The 23687-nt window shown below is 35.0% G+C and overlaps 1 protein-coding gene across 4 annotated transcripts in view; it reads right to left on the bottom strand.

The window, feature by feature from the left end:
• LOC124364120 (ras-related protein Rab-5C) overlaps positions 1-22553 on the bottom strand; it is a 31322-nt gene extending 8769 nt beyond the window's left edge. Inside the window, exons 1-4 of one of the 4 annotated variants that reach the window (XM_046819326.1) lie at positions 22414-22553; positions 18466-18539; positions 11606-11792; positions 347-498 (exon numbers count right to left, since the gene is read on the bottom strand). In XM_046819326.1, the coding sequence (XP_046675282.1) occupies positions 347-498; positions 11606-11768 (315 nt within the window). In that variant the 5' untranslated portion in view covers positions 11769-11792; positions 18466-18539; positions 22414-22553. The remainder of the gene's footprint in view (positions 1-346; positions 499-11605; positions 11793-18465; positions 18540-22413) is intronic. The other 3 variants (XM_046819325.1, XM_046819328.1, XM_046819327.1) reach the window with 3 other exon arrangements.
• Positions 22554-23687: the final 1134 nt, after the last annotated feature.

Below are 23687 nucleotides of genomic sequence, written 5' to 3'. Positions count from 1 at the left end.
TTATGTATTAAGTGTATGTATGCGTTAATTGTTATCATAGTTTTAGTATAGATTATTTATATATTTATTTAGTTATTATAACTTCATTGTTACCTGTTATTACCTTAACTACAGAGAATTTGACAACTGCCCTTTAGACAGAGATTTATATTAAGAAAACGGTTAATTGTAAATCTGACTTTGTAAATTGCACAATAACAATTATTCTTGATTCTAGACAAGTTGATAAAAAAAGGAAAAAAAGACAAAAAAATACCTCAATCCAATTAGAAAAGATGCATTTCGGCACGTTTTGAAACTGACATTAAATTAATAACTATACTTGACTGGGAAAGGTTGTTCTTACTGGATTGGCGATGTCGTAGACGACGATGGCTGCCTGAGCACCTCTGTAGTACATGGGAGCGAGGCTGTGGTAGCGCTCCTGTCCGGCCGTATCCCAAATCTCGAACTTGACCGTCATATCGTCCAGACACACAGTCTGTGTCAGGAAAGCCGCTGAGAAACAACATATCCTTAGTTAATGGCTATTGTATTATTTTACGTACAACGGCTTATTTCGTAGCCACTTGTGTTACAGCATTCAACTGTGGGAAAATTCCAGTACAGCAAAAAAGTTTTTGTTTGGCAGAAAAAAGGAATTAGAATATTAGCTGGATTATCTTGCCAAGAGTCTTGCAGACAACATTTTTATAGGCTTAAAATTGACTTTGGCATGTACATACATTTCTACAACCTAATTAAAAGAAACCTAGTAAAAGAAAATTAAGACAAATTTTAAACATAATGTACACTCCATGAGTATGATACCAGATCAAACGATAATTTGAGAATTCCTAATATAAGGCTAGACAAATATAAAAGCACTAAATACTAGTAATTAAACCTATTTAATAAGCTTTCTCTTTTTGTTCGAGCTTTACCTTTAAAACAATTTAAATCAAATATGTCTGAGTGGCTTAAACTTTAGGAATTTTACATTGTTGAGGAGTATATGAAATGTGATATGTTATTAACCCTTTAACGAGTATAGGTGTTTGTTACTAAATAGTATTGACGTTCCAGAACGTCATATTAAAAATCATGTGAAAATAGTAAGGACGTTCTAGAACGTCAATGAATTATGACTTACAATACAAGTACCAGCTCTTATGTTTTTCCTCTATGGAAGAAATCCTCCCACTGTTCCTAACCTTAAATAACTGAGCGCAGTTTCCCGAGGTAAATACTATCAGCTGCTTTCAACTACAGAGCGGCTGTAAAGGTTTTTTCCGCACACGGATTCCCGCGATTTCTACTGTCAACAGCAATTGGACGCTAACAACTTCTACCGTGAGCGCATTGTGTTGCTACGCTGTAAAATTCACTTTGTGCAGTTTCTTCTACAATGATGAAATAGTGTAGTTTATTGTTACTCAAGTATTTTTTTGTTTTGTGAAATGGATCCAGAAGACGAGAACTTGTAGTGACGACATAAGACCAGGGGGGCTTTCAGTACGATTATGGAGTGAAGGATTGTAATAAAAAAAACAAGAAAAGTGGATTTTGTGACTTTAGACTAAACCTCATCCGAAAAAATATTGAAAACACATCACACTCCAAGAGAAGGAATTTTTAGCCGCGGCGTCGAGGATCGTGCCGCCGCCAGCCGCTACCAGAGACCAACATCCACTCCGCCTGACCGGCAGACACTTCCCCCAGCCACTGCCGACGCCAGAAGGTCAGACACGGAAGACACAAAAGAGATGCTACGTCTGTTCTCATTCCTCAAGCAGAGAAAAGAAGAGGAAGGATACGACGTTTGAATGTAAAGAGTGTGGTTTACCACTGTGTATTAATCCATGTTTCGAGCACTTTCACACAAAAATAACAAATTTTAGCCTTTGTGTTTTCTCAACATAAGTAAATGTTAGCTTTTTATAGTAATAATATCTGATTTTCATTAAAAAATCAAACAAAATTTTTCTTACTATTTTGGGAGTGTATTATGTATTCACATCCTGGAGGAAACTCCTATGAACAAATGATGTAGTGACGTTCCAGAACGTCATTACTCCGATGGAGGGTTAAGAAGAAAAAATAAGGATACTACATAATTTATTATATTTATTTTAAATTTTAGATTTTAATTCTATGTTTCTGTGTGTTCTTAATGTTTTATTTATTTGAGTAGATTTAAGTACTTATTATAACAGATATGACTGCAAAGTAGTGTATATTTATACAATATCACTGGAATCAAGATGAAAAATTGTTATTTTGACGAAGCGTTTTGTAATCTTTGGAGTAGCTAAAGGCCAATAAAACTTCTGATTTTCTTTGAAAAGGACCATTAGATCTTGAATAGTAAAAGGATGTTTCATTCATTGATTGTAACATGCTAAACTCCTTTTTCTACTGTAAGGTGACAGCTGGTGTAAAGGGATAGGAAGTAACTCACACCAGAGTAACTCTAAGCCAATGGTTTCAACTTAACTCACTTTCCATGCTAGATACAATATAATCAAATAATCCATACCAGTATCAAGCAGAGATTCTGGATCTTCAGTCTCATACATTACGAACTGTATTATCCAAACGACCAAACAGATTTAGAGGAAACACAAGTTGGATTTCTCACATGTTAACGAAGTGTACCTTGTTCTGTTTCATGATTTTCGTTTAGCAAGTTATTATTTCTCTATTAAAATTAGAATTGGATCAAAGCAAAAATCAACTTGTCCTCTTTCTGATTGGCGACTTCAACTTACTAACATTTTTTACTATTAAATTTAGACTGTTGGGTAAAGAATATTGTTTATGTTTTAGTAATTGTAGATTCCTAAAAACACTACAACTATACTTGTTATAAATAATTGACAATACCCGCGTGTATTGGTGGTTCACACAGACACACACTACGACAGCAAAGAAATCAACGTGCGCATGCGCCAACTTTTACAACAGCTGTTATAGATAAATATTATTATTCTTTTCCGTACGTCTTCCACGTGTTACATTGTCGGTGTGCTTAATGTGTATATTTGCTAATTAATAAACATTAACTTGATTATTAATCCTCTGACTATTTATTTACAACAGGTTATGGGCCCAGTAACGTTTGTGTGATAGCGTTGGGCATTAAAAGTTAATAAAAGTCAGTAAAAGTGAAATTAAGTGTGTGTATCACGTTGTGTTAAAAAGTGGTTTGTATAACCTAAAAGGGATGGCTGGTACAAGTAGCAATATACAAGCACTGTCGAAGGACAATTACGACACATGGAAAATTCAAATTCGGGCATTGCTGATTCAGAAGAAATTATGGCCGTATGCCGATGGAAGTCTCACCAGAAACCGGCAGAAAGTGTTGAAAATGGAAGCGCTATAGTCAAGTGGGAAGATGGAGATCAATCAGCTCAGGCAAGCATCATTTTGGCGATGGCGCCATCAGAGTTGAAAAATATTAAAAATTGTAAGACAACTCGTGAGCTGTGGCTGAAACTTGAAAACGATCTACGCATCAAAAGGCCGGCAAGGAAAGCCACGTTATTGAAGTCGCTGTTCGTGCACAAGTGTGAAGGAGGGGGAAAGTATACACAGTACCTGGACAACTTCTTCGACGTAGTTGACAAATTGGCGGAAATGGATATCGAGATTCATGAAGATCTGTTAACTACTATGATACTGCACGGTTTTGCCACCAAGTTTTGAGAATTTTAGATGCGTAATCGAAAGTCGTGATCAATTGCCAAAGCCGGAAGAGCTCAAGATAAAAATCTTAAATGAATGTTTGGCCAGGGTAGGCGATTCACAAGACGCCGAAGACAAAGCATTCATGGCCAGATCCAGAACACGTAATTTTGGTAGACGTAGCAGCGGCGGCGAAAAAGGTAATTTCAAGGGAAAATGCTTCAAATGCGGCAAGGTTGGCCATTTTGCCAAAAATTGTCCCGAAAAGGAGGATGGAAGATCAACACAAGGAAGTGCTAGGGTAGCACAGGATTTTTACATCTCGGAACTGAACCGAGAAGAGGTCAACAATGTTCAAGGTCGTAGCCAATCCAAGTGGTGTTTGGATAGTGGGATGCACAACTCACATGTGTGCGGTGCGACGAGGATATTCTTGAAGATACGGTGTGACACGTGCGATTCGGTGCTCAAGTTAGCAACAGAAGCATCGACAAATGCAAATATAAAGGGCGTAGCCAAGATAAATGTAAGTGGTGGAGTTATTTCAACCGCGAACTTGCATGGCACGCTGTATGTACCGGAATTAAGAACTAATCTGATGTCGGTATCGAAGATTACTGACAAAGGTAATACAGTAATCTTCAATGACAAAATTAGCTGAGGTACGTAATACAGATGGCAAAGCCGTGATTATCGCCGATAGACTGGGAGACCTGTACTTTGTAAGAGAAGAAAATACTGAACATGCGCAGGTGGTTACGCGAGCGCAAGCAAATTCTGAGGACACGTCAAGTCAAAAACCTTTTAGAAAAGGGGCAAAAATTTCACCGAAAATTTGGCACAGGAGACTTGGGCATATACACATGGATGCAGTCAATAAATTATTTGATGAGCAGCTGGCAACCGGGATAAAATTTGTCGTTCCAAGGGCAAAGCAACAGTATGCGACGTTTGCTGTCGCGGTAAGCAGGCTGCCAGACCGTTCACAGAAAGGGTTGACAGGAGTAGAGTGCCACTAGAGATTGTACATACCGACGTTTGCGGGCCAATGAGGGCAAATTCCAACGGCGGATCGAAGTACATGGTGACGTTTGCCGATGACTACAGTACGTGGTGCGAGGTGTATTTCTTGAAGAAGAAATCCGAAGTACTCGGTAAGTTCAAAGAATATAAAAATTTTGTTGAGACAATTTACTGGCCGAAAAATTAAATTTTTACAGTCGGACAACGGTCGGGAATACCGAAATGGAGATTTCGACGAGTACCTGAAGCAGGAGGGGATCCAGAGAAGACTGTCAGCGCCGTACACACCTGAGCAGAACGGTGTAGCGGAGAGGAAGAACCGAACGCTGCTGGATACAGCCAGATGCATGCTGATCGAGACCGGGATGCCAGAATCATTTTGGGCTGAAGCCATTGCGACGGCGAATTATATCAGGAATCGCTGTCCAAGTACATGTATTGGTGGAAAAAACCCCGTACGAGATTTGGCACGGCAAGTTGCCGGACCTCAAACACATGCGTATATTTGGTTCGAGAGCGTACGTGTTAGATAAAACAGTCGGACTTGGAAAAAATGGACCCGAGAGCTGCTGCAGGTAGATTCATAGGATACGACCTGGAATCAAAAGCGTACAGAGTGCGGCTGGATACTGGAAAAACGGTCGTGACCCGAGATGTACGTTTTGACAAGAATATGGGGTCATCGAGAGCCAACGTTGATCCACTGGAAGAGTCGATAAAAAATAAAAATTTTGAGAATCAACAATCGAAAATTCAGGACCAGCCAGAGATAATCTACGCGAAGGTCGAATTGGACCCCACTTGAATTCGAAGAAGAAGAAGAAAAAGAAATCGTCAACGAGCAGGAAAACGGGGAGATCTTCATCGTCAAAGGAAAAAGAGTCGGCAGACCGCCTAAGATACGGACCGGCAGCCGAGGCCGTCCACGAAAGTATCGTAGACCCGAAAGTGTCTCTAGCACTGGATCAGGCCGCGGAAAAGATATGAAATACTGGTGACAACGACGTATTCATTGACGACGAGCAAGGTCGTGTTTTTAAAAGGCCGTTAGAATCATCCTTTGTGCAAGTTGGAAAGAGACACCCGCGAGCAAAAAGACTCCTGCGATTCTGATGAATGCAACAACGAAGATAGGCACATCTTCGAGGAGTTAGTGTTCAATGCCGACGTGCAAACAGATAAAGCATTAACTGGAGATGACGCTGAGCTGTGGAAGCGTGCTATCATGGACGAGGTGAAGTCACATCTCGAATATGGGACTTGGAAAGTAGTGCCAAGGCCGGAAAATAAGAACGTCATCGGTACACGAACTGTACTCAAGAATAAATTAAATCCAGTACGGTACAATCGAGCGCAGAAAGGCGCGCATCGTCGCACGAGGGTTTACTCAACGACCAGGATTTGATTACGACGATTCATTTGCTCCGGTGGCAAGATTCGAGTCGATTAGAACTGCGATGGCATTAGCAGCAGGGTTTAATACCAAAGTTCAGCATTGGGATGTCAAGACGGCATATTTGAACAGTGAGATCAAGGAAGAGCTGTACATGGAACTGCCTGAGGGGGCTAACAGAGGCCGTGAATGACATCGTCACAAACTGAAAGACGTGATTCGAAGACATACAAAGCAGCTATGGAGATGCAGAAAGCATTAAAGAAAAAGAACCAAGTATGCGTTTGAAGAAGGCTCATCTACGGGTTAAAGCAATCAGGAAAAATGTGGTACGACCATTTAACCAAAATTTTAAGAAAAATTGGATTGCAAACCGACGGTATCAGACCCGTGTTTATTCACTGCGAAGCACGAAAATAATATCATCGTAATTGCTGTCTGGATAGATGATATGTTGGTATTTTCGGACAATGAGGCGCTGCTGGATCACGTAAAACATGAAATAAATAAAGAAATAGGCATCAAAGACCTTGGAGAAGCCAAATATTTCTTAGGCATCGAAATTGATCAACAAAACGGGATCAAAATGGGACAAAGAGGATACGTTCTGGAAATTTTTGAAGAAATTTGGAATGGATTCCTGTAACCCGGTGGAAATACCAGCGAGTCCAAGTACAAAAATCGAGGGAACAGCAGAAGACCGAGGAAAATCTTCGAAATAATCATCCGTACAAAGAGCTGGTAGGCTCATTGATGTACTTGGCGGTGTATGTACGAGGCCGGATATAGCATACACCGTGATTGTGCTCGCACAATTCAACGACAAATCATCCGATCATCACTGGGGTTCGGCTAAAAAAGGTTTTGAGATACCTCAAAGGGACAGCCAATCATTCCCTGCATTTTGATGGAAATATCGGAAAATTGACAGGCTACGCTGATGCAAATTGGGGTGCATGTACACTGGACAGAAGGTCATACACAGGATACACCTTCTTGTTGGGCGGCGCAGCCATAAGCTGGCAAGCCAGAAAGCAAAAAACAGTGGCACAATCAACTGCCGAAGCCGAATACATGGCTCTGGGCGAGGCTGCAAAGGAATCAATATTCCTGAATCGTCTATTGGTTGAATTGGGAGCAACGGAGTCAATCGACGGCACAATTCTTTGCGACAATCAGAGTGCCAAAATGATGTCAGAAAATGCTATGTTTCACCCCCGGGACAAAACATATAGACATTCGTCATCACTTCATCCGAGAGAAAGTGCAAGAAGGACAGATCAAGGTGGAACATATACCGACGGACGAAATGGTAGCCGATATTTTCACGAAAATCACTACCATCAATCAAACACTGGCAACATTGTGGGACCTTGGGTCTGAAGTAACCGATCCACGCAGATATTGAGGAGGGTGTGTTATAAATAATTGACAATACCCGCGTGTATTGGTGGTTCACACAGACACACACTACGACAGCAAAGAAATCAACGTGCGCATGCGCCAACTTTTACAACAGCTGTTATAGATAAATATTATTATTCTTTTCCGTACGTCTTCCACGTGTTACATTGTCGGTGTGCTTAATGTGTATATTTGCTAATTAATAAACATTAACTTGATTATTAATCTCTGACTATTTATTTACAACATTATACTATTGTATTACATATAAGTATTAGTTAAGTAGCTTTCTGTAGAAAGGATTGATAACTAAAAAAATGTGATAGCAATTTTTATGATAATTTAAAGTTAAAATCAAACTTCTTGATTTGCTAAGTTGTTTCTCAATAATGTTTATTATTTATTTTGTATGAATCATATTTGTTACTTTTTGTTAGACATTGCTTAAATCGGTTATCTTGCAATAAGCGGGTACCAAACACTTAATAAAACTTATCTGTGAATTTTTGATGATGTTTATGGAAGAAACGTTTTTCAAGCGTACAATATTGTGTACTGCTGACAACATTAAAATTGAATCATAATTATAATCTCACTTGCTTGTGAGTATTTTAGAAAAAAACAATTTTCATTGCTTATATGTATATATTTTTTTAAAGTAAAAAGTACATTTTTGAGAATGAAAGTTTTGAGGTTCAAGGAGCCTAGAAAAAAAGATTGCTTAGTTTCATGATCCTGTAGGTTCAATACTAATGTAGACCTTAAAGAACCCTTAAGTAATAAAGTAGGATTTGATGACATATAATACCTACCATGATTTTTAAAATTTTTAAAATTTTAAAGGCTCTTAAATAACGTAAGCTGAACAAATTTATGGAACAAGAGTCTATTTTGATCTCTAAATTCTGAGAGACATTTTCAATGTGGAATCAGATTAACTGTATGTACAAATTATTGATTGAGTGTTAGCAAAGCTTACTACTCAGGGAGTCTGACAAAATTTCTCTAGTGTCTCTTCGTCTGTCTATCTGTACAGTCTTTTGAGAATGACTGACCTATAATAATAAAATAATATAATAATAATTTAATATAATTTTTTAAATATAATTTATATTTGTATAATTTATGGTCTATAGACCATAAATTTTACATGAAGCTTAATTTCTATATTGGCAACATCGAGTTGGGTGAAGTGTTAGTAAACATTTTTACATCGAATTTATGGTAACCATGATGGCTAGGAGAAAATCACAGAACAAACACACACAGACGTAAACAAACTGGTTCATTAATTGCCCCAGTAATACACGCAAACAAATTAGATGTCAATATATTCAAACAATGACGGATATGCTTGCATATTTATAGCTTGCATTTCTAATTAATCTCTATATACAATAATTTTCTTTCTGAGACTTCTTTTTGAGGAAACCTTCTTAGTGTACTTCTATAACACACGTAAATTATTTTAAAATTTCAATGAAAATACCCACTATTTCAGGTATAGGTTTTTTTAGACAACCGTAAAACTCCTCTATTTCTGAGCTGCAAACCTACAAACTGGAGGGGTTTTCTTAACATTTCATGTAATATACTGTCCATGGCTACACATATTGTTTGTAATGTCAACATCCTTCAAATAAATATTAACTTGCAAAAGTGCATTAATGCAAACTGACAAAGTTACTTTAGAAGGACCCCTCTATAAATGTGTCGATTTTACAAAAGGCTGGCTATACAATTTTCATTTTTTACTACAATATACACAAGCTTTTTGTAGTAAAAAATGAAGGTATATCACTCCTCGATTGTACTTATAAGATTTTTTCAAAGATTCCCTACAACAGGATTAAGGACCAACTAGATCAAGAACTTGGAGAATACCAAGGAGGATTCAGGCCTTGGAGAAGTTGTACAGGGCAAATAATTACACTAAAGTTAATTATGGCATATTATACAAAACAAAATAAACAACTCTCGATAACATTTGTTGATTTCAAGAAAGCCTATGATTCCATTCATAGAATATCACTATTAAAAATACTGAGACATTTTGGACTTCACCCCAAATTAATTAAATTAATAGAACTAACATTAACTAATACAAAGTCTAAAATAAAGTTTAGAGGAGAACTTTCAGAACCATTTCAGATAAAGACTGGCTTAAGACAAGGTGATGGATTATCACCGCTTCTTTTTAACTGTGCATTAGAGTACGTCATGAGGGAATGGGAAAGAAATAACAAAAAAAACAAAGATTGGATATCAAAGTGACAACATTAATCTGAACTGTCTGGGGTTTGCTGATGACTTAGCTCTTTTGGCCAATGACATTCAGGAAACAAAACAGCAAACTAAATCTTTACAAGATATAGCTCAGAAAATTGGTTTAAAGATATCGTTTGAAAAAACAGAAGTTTTATTAACGCAGCCTCCACTTGCAAATAAAATAAGGTTGGACAACCACAATATAAAAATTGTGCAGAAATTTAAATACTTAGGAGAAGTAATCACTTATAACCTGAATGAAAAACCATCTTGGCAAAGTAAAATAGACAAACTAACTAAGATTAAACATGTTACTAAGAATACGTATAATAAAAAATGTCTTTCAATAAATACAAAATTAAGACACTACAAAACAGTTGCTCTGCCACAAATTACATACGCAAGTGAAACAATATTTAAAACAACAAATACTATTGCAATAGATAAGGTTCTTAAGATGGAGACTAGCTTCCAATGAAACAGTCTACAAAAAATATAGAACCCATTACAAGTATAATTAAAAAGAAACGAATATCATTCCTGGGGCATTTGTTAAGAACACCTGAAAATAGAATTAGCAGGAAAATAGTAGAAAAACTGTGGTATAGTAAAAGTGACATTAAATGGATCACAGAATTAAAAGAAGATATGAGAGAGTTATAAATTACAGTAGAGGATTTAAAACACAAGACAAACACATTGAAGATATTGAATGACAAATACTCTACACTACAGCTGAAAAGAAACAACGAATAGGAAGAGTGGTTCCGGAGGAGGAAAGGAAATTACGCTCGGAAAGGATGAAGAAATATTGGGTGGATAAAAGAAGAAAGACTAGAAAATATAAAGTGACTAAAGTGGTCCAATGTAGGCCATAAAATTATAAATAAATAAATACACAAGCTTTTGATTTTAAATGTTGTCTAGATTTTTACTCAAATTACAAAAATATACATTTTATACTGTTTAAAGTCGATTTTGAATTTTCTTTTTTTAATGTGTTTTCTATTTTTTGTAGTCTAACGTGGAACTGGGTTGATTTTTAAATAATGTAAAAAAGATCCATTTCTCAATTTTTGATCTACCATTTTACCGGTAATAACTATTCTTCTCTAACTATATCTCGTAATGGGGAAAATGATCTTCACAAACTACATAACTTTTATTAGGCTCAAAATTAATTTTGATAAATAATCTAATCCATATTGTCTTTAAATCATTACTTATTGGAAATCAGAATAACAACTTCAGTTTTTTTCAGTCATAATTGGAATTGCAGCCTGGAACACAACACTTTCATGGCACATTCAATGGAATACTGGTATTGCTTCCACACGGTATTAAGTATTTTACCGGTACATCACTGTAAAATGATAAATTGCTTCCATGTTAAGACAAATAATAAACATTAGTTTACTCATTCAGTCACTAATGAAACAAAATATTACCAAAGCCATGACATGAATTCACAAGCAAGTGCGGCACATATGGTCGTTGCGACAAGTCTGCCACCGTTTGTGGCGTAGTAGTGATGGTGGGGGAACAGCCTGTTGGCCCCGGAGTTAATGTTGGCCCCGATCCAACATGTCAGTAAACTAGTCAGACTGAGTTAAAGTAGTACATAAAAGTTTTTGTCATTACATAACAAGTCCTTAACAAGCGCCTGTACCGATGGATGAATAATTTAAAATAAAATTAATATCATGAAATAGTAAGGTTCAAGGTCGACCTTGTCTAGAAAACCTTTCTATAACTCCCAACCTCAGATTGTATCAACTCTCATTTTTAAAGTTTCTTGACGAAATATAAAAGAAAAAGGAAACAACCTTTCCACATCAATTTGCTTACCTCCTATTGTACTTTCTTGATACTCGTGGAATTGGCCCTTGACGAACCTCAGCACAAGACTTGACTTGCCAACAGCCGACTCCCCCAGTAGCACCAACTTGAACTGACAAATCTTCCCCTGAGGAGTCCCGTTTGGCCTCTGCGCCCCGCCGCGGTTGGCCATCTTTGATCTTCAATCTGAAAGATACTACTCAGATTTACTCAAATCCTGTTAAAAACTTCATGTTTAGCTTGAATACTGTACCCAATTCTGTATTGTTTATGAATTAAAATTTACATGTAATTGAGATAGGCAATTGTTACACTGCTCTTTGGGCATTATTCAAGCAAAAAGTGCCATCAGTTAAAAAAAAATTATTTAAGAATTATAAAATAGTCGGCACTAACATTAGTTGAATTTTAATGGAAAGGGTTTTACAAAATATCTTTAAACTTTTCTTGTTTTTTTTTTTGTTCTCTTAGGACAAGAAGCTTATAAATTGCACTTAGTCTTATAAGAACCTTAGTGGCTGCTGCTTCCAGAGTGACAGGATATTCAGGACGGGTAAGGTTAGGGGGTAGGGGCCGCCTTCTAGCAAGATCCATGAGGAAGAATTAGGGTAATCTCAAAGTCATGTCCCCTGGAAGAAGGGGAGGCCAGCTCTGAACCAGCCTCTCCAGTCAAAGCAGGCAGGAGGTGGAACACCCTTGTTGAAGCTAGCAAGAACCTCTTGACAGTTAGGGAACGAACTCCACCAAACTCCAACAGTCATCTCCTGCAGTGGATTAGACCTTTTGAATTACCCTTGCACCCTAGAATCACGACATTTTCAGTTAGTGATGTGCCACTCCTGGACATCCATAAAGTTGTCCAGATTTAAGCGACACATTGGATTTTGCTGAGCTCCATGGTAGGTTCAACTGGAAGGTATAAACCAGCCAGAAGCGATCCTTGCTGGGTATCTTTAACCCTTCCAGTCACAGATGGTTAATATGCATGACATACGTGGTTGGTAAAAACCCATGTAGATTTAATACCCATTGTAGGTACAACATTGTAGTGTATCGGATTTGGAATTGTTCATGAAAATTTGAGCATTTTCATTTTGTAATTAATTTGTTTTTTCAGTAGTCACAATCACTCTTTAACGAATATGTTTTCTTAAGCAAGAAAAATGGCTGATGTGTCAACAGGTTATATTAAATACTAGTATTAATATTGTTTGTTGGAAAATGAAGGAATCAACAAATACCGCATATTTTAATTTTAGAATATTAATAAAATAAAGAGAATTCACAAACCTAACTAAGGAATTCATTTGATTTGACACCCATCAAAGAATTGGAGATATCCAGGTCAGTTAACATGTAAATCCAACTAATGTATTCTGCTCAGTGCATAAAGATTAATATAATTTAAGTTAATAAGAGTTGGTACACTTTAATATGAAGAAAACATTGCCATATAAAAGACAGCGACTTTAATTGCATTAAGTGAACTCTAATCTATTTACAGCAAAATTACTTTCTTTTGAAAAAGTTCCTTCCAAGGGATCACTTCTGGCTGGTTTATACCTTCCAGTTGAACCCACCACTGGGCACAGCAAAAACCGATGTGTCACTTTAATCTGGGCAACCTTATGGATGTCCAGTAGCGGCACATCACTAACCGCAAATGTTGAGATTCTGGGGTTCATAGGCAATTCGATAGGTCTAGTCTACTGTGGAAGATGACTGTTGGAGTTGGTGGGGTTTGTTCCCTAATCTCAGAGGTTCTTGTTAACCTCAACAAGGGTGTGCCACCCCTGCCTACTTTGACTGGAGAGGCTGGTTCAGAGCTGGCCTCCCCTTCTTCCGGGATGACTTTGAGATGTAGTGCCCTAATTCTTCCTCATGGATCTCGATAGAAGGCGGCCCCTACTCCCTAACCTTACCCATCCTGAATATCCTATCACTCCGGAAGCAGTGCAAAGGTTCTTACAGGACTAAGTGCAATTTATAAGCTTCTTGGCCTAAGAGAACAAAAAAAGGACACATTTTTCACTATTTCCCACTGAAAATCCTGGCACAGAATCAAAGCTATCTTTAATTTAATAAGATAACACTTTCATTGAATTCAAACTACATTTGATAGTGCCTTCATAAAAAGCTGGAACCTTCAATGCTTATTCAAACTTTAAAAATATTAAAACAGCAAAAGTACACCATGTTGCAAATTAAAGGAGATTAAAAGAAAAAGTGTTTGTTTTCACCAAGATTTCTTTTTACCCTTCTTAATTTAATATTTTTAAAGTTTGGGGTGCGGAGGAAAAGGCGTGTTGACAGTGTAAACGATTTCCCCTAAGAAAGTAAGCGTTTACAGCAAACTCCGTTTTTATATCTTTTTTTTTATAAATAAATAAAAGAACATTGTATAGTCAAGCAGTGAACACTAGGTGCCACCAATCTGTAGTTGGCAACAAATCTAATCTTGAACAAATTTCCTTACTTATTGTTCTCGAGATGTCATGTTTGACCAAAGTGCAAAGTGACTCAAGAGTTGCAAAACAGGGCAAAACAAAAGGAACAACTTTGTGAAAAAGGTTAACAAATGTTCACTTGTTGTAACAGTTATGTAAATAAATATTTTTGGTCGGTTGATTGATCGGGTTAAGCTCTCGTTTTAACTTGGCCTTTTGACACTTTTTGTTTATAAATCTGTCTGTACCATGTTTACATTAGCCACATATAGAAGTTGTCACAATATTTGCCATTCCAATGTGCCCTACTGATAAACTCATTTACATAAAGACTTCATACAGTTTCATTCAATCATTGAGAATTTAACTCACTAAACAAATAGTGTCTGAAAATTAACTAAAAATAAGATTTATAGTAATTATGATTTAACTTCTACACTGTTTTCAGTAAACAAGATACAGAAGGAAATTGCAAACCATTTCTTGTTTGTTTTATCACAACAATTTGCCTCCAGTTTTCTAGACAGCTTTTGAACCACATTTTAGCTGTGTCTTTGATTCCCAACTTTTCTGACTTGTACAGTATGAGATCATGTCCCAGACAATCAAAAGCTTTGTTTGTGAAAAGAAATGGGGCTACTGAAGTTACCAGATCAAGATCTCTTCCCGTAAAGCGAGGAGTACCTCAGGAGTCAGTATTGGGACCAGTAATTTTTCTACTGTTTACAAATGACTTATCTGAATACCTTGAAACTTTCTGCACAACTTTGATGTATGCTGACCACCATCTTCTTATTGAGAGTGAAAAAGACTGATAACCTTGATATTAAATGTTATACATCATTAAGCATGGCCTATCAGCATTGCCACTCAAGTGACATTGTAGTTAACACAGAGAAGCCAAACCAACTAACTTTTGGGAGAAGATGAGGAGAAATCCTAGCGATTCCTGAAGTGGACAGAAAAGCCCAAGTAAAGTTTCTGGGAGTCATTGTTGATGAGAGCCTCTCCTGGTCACAGCATATTGATAGTCGCATTCCAAAACTTAACTCTTCACTTTATGTGATAAGCGAATAAAATAAATAAGTAATAAAACTACTACAAAAGTAGCTTAAGATGGTCTAGTGGTGTGGGGGGGAACCTCAGCAAGTAATCTTCACGGTATTGGTGTTGTAAAAGAGGGCTCAAGAGCCTAGGCTTCAGAGAAAGTTGTAGAAAAGCATTTATAGGTGTGAAGATAATGACTGCAGTAAACTTCTACATAAAAGAAGTTATAATATATGCTGATGGACAATCTTTGGCACAAGGTAGAGATCTTCATGATTACAACATCCGATATAGCACAAGATACCATCTCCCAGCTCACCACCTTTCCTAATACGAGAAGAAACCCTCTTACATTAGCATGAAGCTGCATAACCTGCTACTAGAGGAAATAAGACATCTTTCCAGAGGAAGATTGAAGAATGCCCTTACTGATTGGTTAATCAGTAATCCCTTCTATTCAGTGGCTGAGTTCCATAAAAGAAGACAATGAACCATTACTCAAACAATTTTGTTTTGTTTAAATGACCTTGACACCATTTCAATACTCAATGTATTTTGAAATAACGTGATTTTGTATTTGTATTTGCAATTAACAATACAAATAAAGTTCATATATTTGGTGTTACCCGCTCCTACAGTCCCTTCCAAAGATGCTAATTGTAAATTGAAGATTGCAGTTAATTGGAAATGTTTATTATTGCATTTTATAACAATACATGTCTTATCAGTTAACTTGCTGATGAAATAGGTTTCCACATTGGTCATTTACACATTAAAAACATTATATTACATCAATTCTCAGTTTTAGGTTATTGGTAGTTGACCTAACCGTTACACTCAAACATAATGTAATTGTTCAAGGAAATCCATGCCTTCCTATATATAGTGTATAATAGTGTAGTGGTTTATGACTGATCCATTCTCTTCTTCGTACACTTTACTACTTTATGGTTATGATTCACGGCTCATTACTTGACATTATTTGTTTTCCTCATTTGTATTTGAAGATAAAGTACTATTATGAGGATAATGTTTTTTATAATTTTATGATTGTAGTTAGATATCCTTATTTTATGACCAAGTTTAATATATATACATATTCACTGCAAGTTTATGAATGTACACACCAAAATTTGATATTTAAGGGATTAGCCATAAAAAGTTAGTGAAGATTGGTTAATTTTATATAACGCATACATACATATATATACTCTGTATATTTATTGCATTTGGAATATTTGTAATTATCTGGATGGATTGATTTATACACAAGGCTTAGCCCACTGTCCATATACATTTGTAAGTTGTACTTGTTTTCATCACTAAATGTTCATATTTTAGTAAGTGCTGAGAATTTTACAGTTTGTAAATAAGAAGTTTCTAACAATGCACGAAAATATGAGGGTTTGTTGAAGGCCCGAAAATTATGTTTGTGTATATATTTATATTAGGAGTATAATGAAAAGTCAACTAAAACCTTTTTAAAAAAATGTTTTTATTGCCATACACTTATTTCAGTATTCAACCATCATCAATGTACATTAACCTCTGAAATAAATAATAAACTATTATATACACCTGTGGACCATTTAAACATATATTAAATTTAAACGACACAGCTGTAATTTTGATTAGTAATCTGTATTTAATATTTTAATTTAATTATATTAAGAGATATTTTTCTTAAGAACAAAATTACACCACCAAAACTCTGGTCGCCAACACTTTCAACTCAAGACCTTAGGTTTTTTTGTTGCAAGGAAGACAAACTGTTTAAAATACAGACCACATAAATTTAAAATGATGGTAATTAAAATTTACGTTTTTTTTAGGATTCTGAAACATTGTTTTAAAATAGACTAAACTTAGAGATGTATGCATCATGCTTATTTGCAAAAGTTCAATTTACCATGCTAAGACAATACAAACTGACAATAAGATACTTGGGGTTTTCCAGTAATTCATGTTTGAAGCTTATCTTCTGATTAAATGAATAAGTCACGTACGTGTTCATTACTCCTGGCTCTAACAGCCTCATTTGCTTGTGATGTTTCCCTTACATGATCAATTGTTTGTGTTCAAATCACTTCAAAATATTTATCCTAATAAAGAACTATGTTCTTGCCCAATACAAAATGTATGTAATATATTAGTATATATACCCAAAATAAATATGTTAGCAGGTTTTCTTGTTATAGTGTTTTAAGAGCCTATACTTTAAAGAGTTATTACAATTCTGAATATGGTACATAATTCTGAAAACAATTCGGATGAGCTTTGATGAGGCATACATGCCAGGAATGTAATCTTTCACTTTTTAAAATTATAAAAAAAAAGCCTTAAACAAATCTATAGCAGTTATTGAATTTTCACAATTTTTAATTTCTTTGTACCATAAATAGTTAAAATTGTTTTGCTTCCTGCACCCACTTCAACTATACTTACTACAGTATAATATAAGGGTACTTTTGTATTATCCAGAGGTCACTATTTTTGGAAGCGTTTTTCTTACCGGGGATCTAAAAAAACCTAAATTATTAGAAAGAACAGACTTTATTTGACTTAACTTACTGTGAAAATAAAATGTCATTATGACAATCGGTTCTTGTTTTTTTTTGCATCTGAAAAGGAAAAGATGTTGGCAAGAAGGTCGTTCTGTCCCTCTCTACTATTTGTTATTAGATATGAGAAGGTTTAGATTAGGTTGTCATAAATATGTTACTACTGACTTAAGTTAAAGATAACCTTTACGAGCACACGTATCTGAACTTTTAATTTAGGTACTATCTCGAGGGATGTTTTCCTTTTTACACCAGAAGTGCGAGGCACGAAGCCCGCACTGATGGCCAGGGTCATTTCTGAAAGGCACTTTCCTAACCTTAGATCACGTTCCAGATCACCTTACTTTTCTGATGTCAGGTCATGTTGTATGATCTGGCACATGATCTGAGGTCGGGAAAGTACAGATCAGAAATGCTCCTGACCATCAGTGGCGCCTTTGGCACCATCCTGCACTTCTTGAGAAAAGAGAAATACATCCCTTAAGATAGTATCTAAATTAAAGCTCAGATCACATGCGTGCTCATTATATTTCTTAATTTAAATACGTATATATGTACTTACCTACTTATATAGCCTAATAACAAATAGTAGATAGAAAAAGTGCAGCCTCCTTCTCGTCAACTTCATTTCCTTTTGAGGGTTAGAAAACAAGAACCAATCGTCAAAATGACACGTAATTTATACGGTTAGGTCCCTGGTAAGAAAAACACTTCCAAAAATAGTGGCCCCTGGATAATACCAAAATAGTGATAAAGTATAAAACTACAAGTCACTTACTTAAAACATACTTAAGTTTATTTTGCATGTTGTTACCTTTTAAAGAATTTTGAAAAAGTTTATTCACCAACGTGCTTCTGGCGGTACCGGGATGAACTGATTCAGCTGCTCTGAAAGTGGAGAACATTTATGTATTTTTATTATTTTAACAACTTTATTCGAACAAAACTTTTACATTGTTGCAAAGGTTATTACATTTTCTATAATGCGATGTTATTTGAAAAATGATTGAGCTTATATAAGCTATATGTATATATATATATATATATATATATATATATATATATAAACTAAATCCAAACAAAAACTATTTGGTGCAAAAAATGTGTCTAACACGCATAATTGTATATAAAACAGTAATTTTAGAAAGTAATAAAGATTTCCAATAATTGTGATAGGTAGCAGCACAAGTTGGAAGGAATTATTATGAAAAATGGCTAAATGTCTGTCAATGAAGAGATCATTTAAAACGTTTCATATACTACTGCTAGATAGCATGCCTAGGCATTAAACCATTCAATGAATGGGGATAGAAATAATGTCAATAGATATTTCTGTTAGTGGTTCCAAAAGCAGCTGTACGATGGCAGCACACATCAGAGAGCAATGATAAAGCAGTTGGTGGTGATCAGAGGTGATAAGACTTTAGTGTAGGTGAAGTAATTCAAGGAGATTGCCTGGGAAATGGTTTTTTACGACTTCTTATTCAGCAATGGGTGTAATCTATAATGTTTTATTACCAAGCAGTTGATAAAATTACATTTTTGCCAGTTGAAAGCCATCGTTGACGTTGCTGAGCAATAAGAATGTTCAGAGTCTACGTTTTATGACTAAGGGATGGTGTGTTGTTTCGATGCTAATCCGTTTCTGTGTCAAGGTTGTAATAATACATTACTACTTTTAGTGTATTGATTAATTGACCATTCTGAACAGTTAGAATGTTAAATGTAAACACTTAATATGTTCTAATAAATTATGATAGAAATTGAAGTTGAGTCAATCCAGCAGTCAACTGGGGTAGAGTACGATAAGCGGACCCGGTTTTTATCTATCGATTGGAATAATCCGATACTTAATATTCATATATCGAATACGAGTCTCGATATATATCAATCATATCGACATATTTATAAAGTAGTTACAATAACAATCACATTTGGAATTGAAATAGTTTATATAATAAATATAGTGACAATCTCATAAATAATGAAGGAGCTATAACGTTCCAACGAACAATTAGAACTAGTAAAAGGAAAACTCATAAATAATAATGAAATGATAACAAATAACAAACATTTATAACAGAAAATACGAAATACGTGTAACTATTTATGTTTTATCCTGGGTAGCAATGATTAACCGCTTTCAAGAAATTGTTGAAAGCATCCTCTCTAGAAAACCGCACTTCTCGTCTGTACAAATACTCACATAGATTACCTGCACGCAGGTTGGCTGATATGCCACTTTTTAAACTTCGTTTCACGGTCCACTACAAGCTTTTGACTATGTTATTGTAAATAAAAGACAACACGTTAACTATATGAAAATGTTTGAAGTTGATACAAGTTAGTTATTGTTCTAAAATCAGTATCGGTTCATTATATCGATAGGTATAATTAAGTAATATCGTTTGTCAATATCAATATAAGAAACCGGGTCGGCTTATTTTACTTTACCCGTCAACTGGCCTACCTGAAAGCCAACCAGCATAAAATAATCATTCACAATAATGAGGGAAACGTGAAATATAAAAAAAGTTATGGTGTAAAGTTAGAAAGATACAGCAGTTGGCTCTAAGGTAGGCCGATTGGTCCTCACGTATGTATGACAGGTATTTAGGTTAGCTAAGTTTGAACCTACCATGGCTGACTGCGAAACCAATTCATGTTTGCTACGTCTACTTAGTTTTGTTATTTATAACCTTACCTCTTGGTATTAGAAAGCTTGGATTTAAAATTACAAACCAAATTGGATTTGACCCAGTAATACCTATCAATTAATTACCCAGGTTTGTAGCTGAATTACCATGATTGGACATGTGAACAAATAACAATGACACAGAAACAATTCTCAGCTACATACAAGAATAAAATAACTAGGCTGTTATACAAAACAACCTATTTAATGCTGTCGTCTGTATGTATAGTTTATCCTTGGATATAAACTTTTAACTGCTTTAAATAAAGAACCTAATCAGGTGATATCCGGAGAATATTACCTTCTGTACACATATTCAGCTAGGTAATCTGTGATTTTTCTGATTAAATACCAGTTTTAAATTGTGTTAAAATAATGCACTTAACAACAATTGAATTTCTTTATGGTTCTCCGCGATAACTCAATGATGTTTGTATTATCTGTTGCCAATCGGTTCATAAGATTTTTTACTATGCCTATGATTAACGGTGAAATAAATAAATATAGTATAAAATTAAATTACAATTTCCATACATAAATAGTTATGGTTATACCAAGTTTCATGATTAATAGAATTAACGTATTGGTATTCCATTTATTACCTGGACAAAATTCTAACCTGTATCGTCCAACTCATCTTTCATGCTTCTTTCTGTTAATGTAAACATTAGCCTAATTTCAATCTTTTAATTACTCCCTAACCATTCTTAATTATCAAAAGCCCTGACCACACATTAAAAAACATACTTTTCTACAATAACATACGAGTCATATAAGTCTACTGTTTCCATACTTATTTCGATAAGTTCATTAGGCTACATGTTTTCCTTACAAGGATGTTATAGTTGGAATGTTTATACTGAAAAAATTCATTATGGTACTATTAGAATGGATCTGAAACCAAATTTAGAACCATCAAAAAGCATGTTTTTACACACTAAGGAAAACTTCATATTTATTCAGTTTTACAGCTCAGCGAAACACAAATTTCTTTTTTTATTTACATCTTCATCTAAGAGTATTTTTTGTTCCTTAATTATATTTTCACATGTGGTGGTAACTTATTTAATTATTACTTACATTTAATTTTCCTTCATTTTCACTTTTAAAAACACATTTGGTAATATCGATAGCAAGTCCATTATTCGCCATACATTTGAATGTAGTAGGCTATCGTAGTATGTAGTATTTATAATCGACTTTTGAAATATAGGCCTAGATGTTTATAATCGATTACATTGCTACTTCTTAGAAGTGCACCTGACCTTGGCATTTCTCTAAAACTTTTCATGATGCAATCAGGAGCACTAAAAGGTACATGCCACCCGTTACTTATAGGTTACTGAATATAAACTGGTCAGTGCATAACCTTCACCCATTTCCTGACCTAGATAACATAAAATAAAGAAGGCCTAGCCTAGAGTTAAAAGGTTTAGTCACATATTAGTGTCTTTGAAAGTTTCATTTGATTTCAATGAGGCTTATTGACTAAAATTCACACAACTCACAATACAACAACCTGTTTTAGGTTTTTGACAAATCTAAATTTGGCTAACAACTTAGTATTTGAGTATATAGATATCTCTCAATTATAACAACAAAAGTGACTAAACACAAATCTCTTTACCTACATATAGCCTAGTGTATGTAACTAACATGAAATATGCTAAGTATAATATAGTGTGTTTGATATTCACTGTGCAAATAAGTAGTCATTAAATAAACTAGCACAATCCATCATATTCATCAGCTGACTTTCCCACAATTTATTTCACTAAATAATTTGGAGATGGTAATTCATTTTAAATTTAATAGACATTAAATTTGCAGGGGAAGGTATTTTTGACTGTTTTGATGTAGTAAACAGAAATATTCCTCCTATTGCAATGTGAATTAAAAAGGAATACGCCAATTACGATCTTTGTATCAAGATTTACCTCCCCTTTCTGTGGTCATAGCCTATGGTTTTAATGCTTTTATAGCTTAAGAGTACGATAAAAGTTGAATTCCCTAACAACACCTTCAAATAATTAATAAACAATTTCCAGTTATGGTATAAGTACTTACATAAAATACCACACTACGAATTTATAAATTCCACAATCACTATTCAACAAGAACACAGAAACCACAAGCAACTAAGCGAAACGACAGCAGCGCACCTCCTTCTACTGTGGACAATGGCCACATCATGATTCACGACAAAGTTTTAGCAGCTCTTTAAATATTCAGTGCTGTAAAAATATTAAATATTGCACTATTTAAACGTTTTTAAAATTTTGTATGGCAACATATATAATAGTTTAACACAAAACGTTACAAAATATGTAGTAACAGATTTAATATCTTATAAAGTTGCTATCTTGACAAAATGAGTCATATTTCCGAGTGATTTTGACATTACGCACTATGGCGGTAAATTTTAAATTATAGAAGGTCAATGCGAGTTACAGGATAAAATAACAATAGTATAATTACAGTGAAGTTTACTGTGATCCCATTACTATCCTTAAATTACTGGGAAATAAATTGAAATTAAAACTTGGTTAAGTACAAAAATCAAATTTAAAATAGTAGTTAAACAACTTTTCCCCATGGTTCTAACTTTGAACATGACAATAAAATCACAGACATGTTTCTTTATTTTTAATATACACAGTTCAAAAACGCAAAACGAGTTCAGCAAGCAAACAATAGAACAAATATAGATAACAATAAAATAATAATCATTGTACATAGGTAGTGAAAAAGCTGTAACAACCATACCTGTCTAGCTTCTATGTACAGATTTTTTTGTATTTTAAAAATATTCACTTATTTTAATTATCAGAACCTGAGTGAATGTGTTAGAGTGGGTTACAAAAATTACGTTGTTGTGAAAAGCCATCAGAAACTAATTCTGACAGTCTTCATACACTTCACCGAGGAATTAAAAAAAATCTAAAGCATTTAATCTGCTTCTCGGCTGTGTCCGGGACAACATTAATTGACAGTAAACTTTGTGGTCAATATTTTTGATTTTCAGCCTCTGTGCAGATTATAGTGTTCAACGAGAATTCAAAGTGCCCTTTAAGAAATGGACTCTCTTTTGTTGACTTCAGACAAAGGCTGTGTACTTCAATTTCCACTATTCTATTAAAAAAAAAATGGAGACCAGCTTCAATCTGGACGTGAAGAATCCTTTATGACAACCCCTATGGACGAATTCCCACTTTTGTTAACTTCATCTAAAACTGTTTTTTCATCTCCTAACTTTAGTAATGGCTCACAAACATCTCATGCTTAACTGACAGAAATGTAATACTTTTAGACCAGAATTATTCTGTAAAACCAGATATCTT

This window comes from Homalodisca vitripennis, chromosome 6, assembly GCF_021130785.1.
Source record: "Homalodisca vitripennis isolate AUS2020 chromosome 6, UT_GWSS_2.1, whole genome shotgun sequence".
NCBI classification, from domain to species: Eukaryota; Metazoa; Arthropoda; class Insecta; order Hemiptera; family Cicadellidae; genus Homalodisca; species Homalodisca vitripennis.
The sequence above is the reverse complement of the archived record's forward strand: the minus strand, read 5'-3'. Positions and strand labels throughout refer to the sequence as shown.